General features: G+C 38.7%; 1 protein-coding gene across 1 annotated transcript in view; it reads right to left on the bottom strand.

Moving 5' to 3' along the window:
- Positions 1–2458: 2458 nt before the first annotated feature.
- LOC101858006 (integrator complex subunit 1) overlaps positions 2459–6000 on the bottom strand; it is a 44912-nt gene continuing 41370 nt past the window's right edge. Inside the window, exons 45-47 of the mRNA XM_005092478.3 lie at positions 5778–5869; positions 4976–5085; positions 2459–3753 (exon numbers count right to left, since the gene is read on the bottom strand). Of these exons, the coding sequence (XP_005092535.1) occupies positions 3635–3753; positions 4976–5085; positions 5778–5869 (321 nt within the window). The 3' untranslated portion in view covers positions 2459–3634. The remainder of the gene's footprint in view (positions 3754–4975; positions 5086–5777; positions 5870–6000) is intronic.

Raw genomic sequence — 6000 nt, 5'->3', positions numbered from 1 at the left:
CACACACACACACACACTACCACATCTCCAGCGTGCAAAAAAGAAAACGAAAAATTGACAGTTGACAAGAATGATTTTCTTGACTCGAGTGACGCACCAACTCAGGCCACGGCCATTTTTAAACAGCTGATAAGAGGCCAGTAGACTGACAATGACATACCAGCTGTTGAAAGATTATCGCTGGAGCGAGCGCACTGAGACAATACTACAATGTATAGGTGCGCACGTGGCAATGTTTGAGAATGTAGTATGAAGCAATAGGTAATTATGTGAGCCTATGAGTGTGTGTGTATGTGTGTGTGTGTGTGTGTGAGAGAGAGAGAGAGAGAGAGAGAGAGAGAGAGAGAGAGAGAGACTTCGTTTTTCCCAAACTACCTCAGCGACTCTTTTTAAAAGAGTAAATCCAATGTAATATTGTGACCTCTTGGCATGTAGCCCTACGTGTTATGCACCCTTGTTAGTTCATGCATCTCTGACATTTGTTCCCTTTTGTTTGCCCGAGTGTTAGGTTAGTCTCGAACTAACCCCAAGTACCCCAGGTTGCTGACACTGACAGATGAGCATTGTGTTTATTGACTGTGATTTTCCTTCGACTTCCTTGTTTGTATTTTCCTAAGACTTGTATAAAAAGCAATTTAAGAGTGAAAATAAAATGCATTTTTTGTATAAATTGGAGTTCTACATTCTTTGTATGAAAACACTGGACTGATAATATTCTGGGGTTGTTTTTTTCGTAAGTGCTATAATAATATGACCTCATTCACAAAATTAAGATTGTTTAAGAGGTGGGCTTCTTAAACTTCCCCTGTCAGAGCCAGAGCCCACTCAGAGACAATTGATAAATACACATGTATAAGATTTCCTCACCCACGAATCCCATCTTCTGTGTGCAAAGAGCAAAATCGTTACACTGTTGTTGCCAGACGACTGAAAGTTTCGTAACACAATACAGTTGAAACTGCTCTAACGACCACTTATGTAAGACAATCACCAGTACAAATGGCCACTTCCTATTTCCTCCCTTGCATATTTCTTATATAAAAATGACTCTGTGTAAGGTGTTCACCTTTTTAAGACAACCACCTTTCTCTCCTTTTCAGACAACCACCTTTCTCTCCTTTTCAGACAACCACCTTTCTCTCCTTTTAAGACAACCACCTTTCTCTCCTTTTAAGACAACCACCTTTCTCTCCTTTTAGGACAACCACCTTTCTCTCCTTTTCAGACAACCACCTTTCTAAACAATGAGTGGCTGTCTTAGACATTTTCGACGCTATTATGACTGTAGTGTACAAACATGTAAAAAAAATCAATTTTGTTCTTATGATATGCAGCTGAAGATGACACAAAGTGTGATTTTAAAAGAAAGCATTTTGAACTGTAATTTTTTTATGTGCCCATTGACACTACTTTAAACATGTAGTGACTCAAGTAGAGGAGGGCTACTTTGACCCTGTCTGACAGGTCCAACCCAGGCTGAGTGGGATACCGCATACAATAATAAAAAAAGTTTTAGTTAGTTTTAGTAGACGTTTTACAGCACTCGCAACTGCATAAGGTCATATGAGCGCCAGAAGATTAGAGGTGTTACAAGAGAGTAACAAACGTAAAAAAGAAGAAGGGGAGATATAAGGACGACAGATGTTCGATAGGAAAGAAGAAGCAAACCACACCAGAGCACCCGCCAACCACCCACTAATAAGAAAAGAAAAAGAATGATTATAACAATAATGATAATAATTGCATTCATATAGCACACATCCATGCTCTACGGTATGCTCTATACTCTATACGTTTTAAAACAATCATTACCCCAGAAGACCCCAGTGCATGTCTCAGAAACATTGTCAGTTACTCAGGAAGCATACAGTGCCAGCTGTGGTAATTGCGATCAACACTAACAAATTGACCAGACCTTTCACAATCTATAGCTGGGTATACATTCCCATCCGAGTGAAGTGAGGAAAATTTGCATGAGGTGCCTTTCTCAAGGATATCATGTTGGTCCCTCGGTTTAACTGGCACGATCACCAGGCAGACCCTTTCTTGGATCCTAGACAGGAGGGAGGAGAAGCTATGGCATTGTGCCTCCTGCAACGATGCCTATTCTCCAACCAAGTAAGCAATGTTTGGTCCCTGACAAAATTTGAACCCATGACCTTACAGTTGAAAGCCCAAGAGCCTAAACACTGGATCACCGATGCCACATCACAAGAGAAAGACGGAAATACTAAATACAAAACTTCCCCGATCGGGAATCGAATTACGGTCTTCAACATGCAACAGCAAAGAGCCTAACCTCAGCGCCAAACACCAGTAAGCATTTTGAGAAGCCTTAGCACTTGATGAACTGATCTTTAAGTTGAAAACAGCTAGCAAGTAATCAACGCACATTAGACATTTTGTAAGTATACAACACATCTACTTCATACAGAACAACTCATGGAACACATCAAGATAGGTTACAAACTGTCTTTTATTTACTGAAACATGCTTTTTTGTTCCTTAACAAAATCATAATGTATTCTCATATGAACAAAGTACAAGTTGTATGCATTGGACAGAAATTGACAAAAATTATACGACCATAATAATAAACAAATAAGTCTAAGAAACTCAACAGTACTTGGTCTTGAGCAGCCCAATATTTAAATATACATGTAGTAGCTAATGGTGAGTCAACACTATTAGAATTAGAGCCTAATGTCACCAAGTACAGATTAGTCATCATAATTGTGTTTGACACAATTTTAAACATTTCCGATGCAGGGTACTTTGAGCCTGCCTGTCAGAGCTGACCACAGCTGACTGGGATGCAACATCTCAACAACAGACAGCAGTACTCCATTAAAAAAACAAAAAATTACTTCTGGATAAGAGCAGACTACAACATGATTGACAAGAAGTTGATAAAGCTGACCCACCCATAAAGTAGTGTAATGTCAGAGAACATGGGGGAAAACCACAGCCATACATTTTGTACAGCCTTTATAACATGGTGCTACAGCAAGGAAGCTCTGTAGCTTTACACTCACAAAATTAAGAATATGCAAGATAAAGTACTAACGTATACTGATGGTGATGTCAGCCAACAGTTTGAATCTGAATACAAGAGAAATAAAGAGCTGTCTGACTTCCCCTTTGTACAGTTTAGTAAATAGACACCAACTGACATAATAATGGCTATTTAGTGAAGGGAAGAAGCAAAAAAGACAGAAATAACCGAGGAAAAGAAAAGGAAGTAGATCCTACCTCCAACCATCAACGTCTGACTCTCTCTTTACTCCCAACAAAAACAGACAGTTCTGTCATGTTTCTATACAATTCTAGAACAAACTTGTGTTTACCCATGGCGAGGGACTGTTCATTCTATGACATGACAAATATCATTAGAAAAATTATCTGACTTAGTCAGTCATTGGGCACCTATAACGTAGAGGAGAACTGGATGCATGCGTTCCCTGTGGCATCAGAAGGCCCTGAGCTAGCTGCTACAACACAGACTTAAACGATACCTCATTCAGTTAACCTTTGGTGACACTGTTCCTAGGGAATAGACAGCCTAATGTCCATCATAACCTTGAATGTTGAGGCAGAGCATAGGTGTAGAAATGCAGAGTGGGTGTGGAACTACTTAGGCTGAGGCAGAGTGCAGGTTGAGCACCTGTAGGGCTTCACTGATGTAGGAACTGGCATCCACTGAGCTCTTGATGCCAACTTGGAAAGCTTTCTGGAGAATAATCGTGGCTTCCTCTGTGGATGATTTTTTTTTTCAAAAAATTTAAAAAGTCTTTCAAAGAGATTTTTTTTGCTATACAGTCAGTTATCATTTCCCTCATACCACAGACAAACATTCCATTGTTCCACAAACAGTTGGTAACATGTATAAAAGCAGCAACTGTGCATGTCACCAAGCCCAGATTTACAGAAAACACACACACACACACACACACACACACACACACACACAAAATATATTGATCTATCCAGCAAGCATCAGTTCTAAAACTACCCAATAGGATACTAAATAACTTGCAGATGTTACAAACAATTCTATGTTCTTAACCCTTGTAAGTAATCATTTAAAAAAGTAAAAATGAGCCATCTTCTGGAAAAGATAATACATTGGACTAGAATTATTTTTTTTACAAAGATTGGAGGTTCCATCCCTTCTAATGGAAGGTAGGATGCTCTGTCCTTGGGTAAAGTACATATTCAAATTTCTGCACCTATCTCAGTTTCAACTGGGTACTTGGCAGTCAGCCGAGCCAAGAAAGTAGAGTGAATAGCAATGTTTGTTTTTGTTTTAGTAGAGGCTTTACAGCGCTCGCAACAGCATAAGGTGACGAGGTCACATGAGCGCCAGAAGATTAGAAGTGTTACAAGACAGTAACAAACATAAAAAAGAAGAAGGGGAAATAACGAAGATAGATGTTTGATAGGAAATTCTACAGGGGAACAAGATGATATCTATTTTTCTCAGCTCGACTCGATTCTGTTAATGTTACCATTATTTACAACAAAACAGAAACAAAACACACGTGGTCCGAAATGGTAGAGAGCATTTCTGGGCTCCTAAAATATGACTTAAAGCGCTCTTCATCTCCCTTTAAGTCAAGAAACAGGGGATAATATTCTCCCCATGTGTCTTTTTTGGCATTTATGGGATGAACCCAGTATTCTTTCTCACCATCAAATACAAGACGGACCACCAAGTTATGAACTGTCTCCGATACAAGCAGCGAGCTAGCAGAGAGAGCTAGTACACACTGCTTTTATATTGCTTTTGGTGAGAACATGCAAGCTGATACTGAGCAGTGCAAGAGCAGCCAGCGAGCTGACTGCTATTGGACAGCTTGCCAAAATAGTGAGCCAACTGCTAGAACTGCTTTTGGTGTGGACAAACCCAAAGACAGGTTGTGGTGTACTGTACATGCATGACAACCTAACATAAAAGTACAAAAGAGTGTCTCACCATGACAAAGGGCTGTAAACTCCCCGAGATTCTTCAAGGCTGAGATGACAATATCAGGATTGTCACATTCAAGACAATCCAGGTAAGTAGCCACATAGTTCCCTGCTTTCCTGCAAAACACAACATTAACATTTAACACACAAAATCTTATACTGACACACATCAAAATGAGAAAATACTATTGTCTGCACCACTGCATAAAAATTGTGAGGTAATATAAACTTTTTGCTACAATGCGTCTTTTATTTTAAAGATATGCTCTGAAAGTTGTCATTTATAGCAGAAAAAAAAAGACAGGAAAATTGGGGTAACAGAATTTGTAAGTACATTAAACATTCATTCACAATTAATCAACCTAATTTTACATGATATGGCCATTATAGTTGTTACTCTGTCACACAAATTATCATCAACATCTCTCAGAATCCACTACCAAAAATAAAATCATTTCTTTTCAGGATACCATTTGAGAAATACAACACAATACTCCATTTCCAATTGAACAAAATTTTGCAGTTTTGCAGATCATATTAAAAAACAAGTAGAGCTTGGCAATTAGTCCTTATCAATCATACATAGGTTCCATATACTTGTAAAATATAATGTTTAACATGTCACAGATAAAAAAGAGACATGTCAGACAAAGCATCACCAATCACAAACATATTTTCAGCTACAACAGTACTTTCTGGGACCCATCCCTTTAATAGCAGTTATTCTTTCACAACTTGAACCAGAATCATATCAGGACCAATAAAATGTTCATTGAGAAATATTTTGCCGCTCTAGGATTCCCACTGACCTTGGATTATACCGAAGAGCTCTCATGACCAAGGTGAAGGCCGTGCCACGACACTGATCATTGATGGACATCATAAGGGACTGAAGCTGGCTCTGCATACAAGACAAATTACAATTATTAGTCTGTATAACATGCACTATCAACAGTTATCTTAAAAATGTAGTGATACAGAACAAAAGTAAACTGTCTTCAAAGTTAACTGAAAATAGTGAAACACAATAAT

This window comes from Aplysia californica, unplaced genomic scaffold (assembly GCF_000002075.1).
Source record: "Aplysia californica isolate F4 #8 unplaced genomic scaffold, AplCal3.0 scaffold00047, whole genome shotgun sequence".
NCBI lineage: Eukaryota > Metazoa > Mollusca > Gastropoda > Aplysiida > Aplysiidae > Aplysia > Aplysia californica.
Note: the sequence above shows the minus strand (reverse complement) of the source record. Positions and strands in the feature narration are given on the sequence as shown.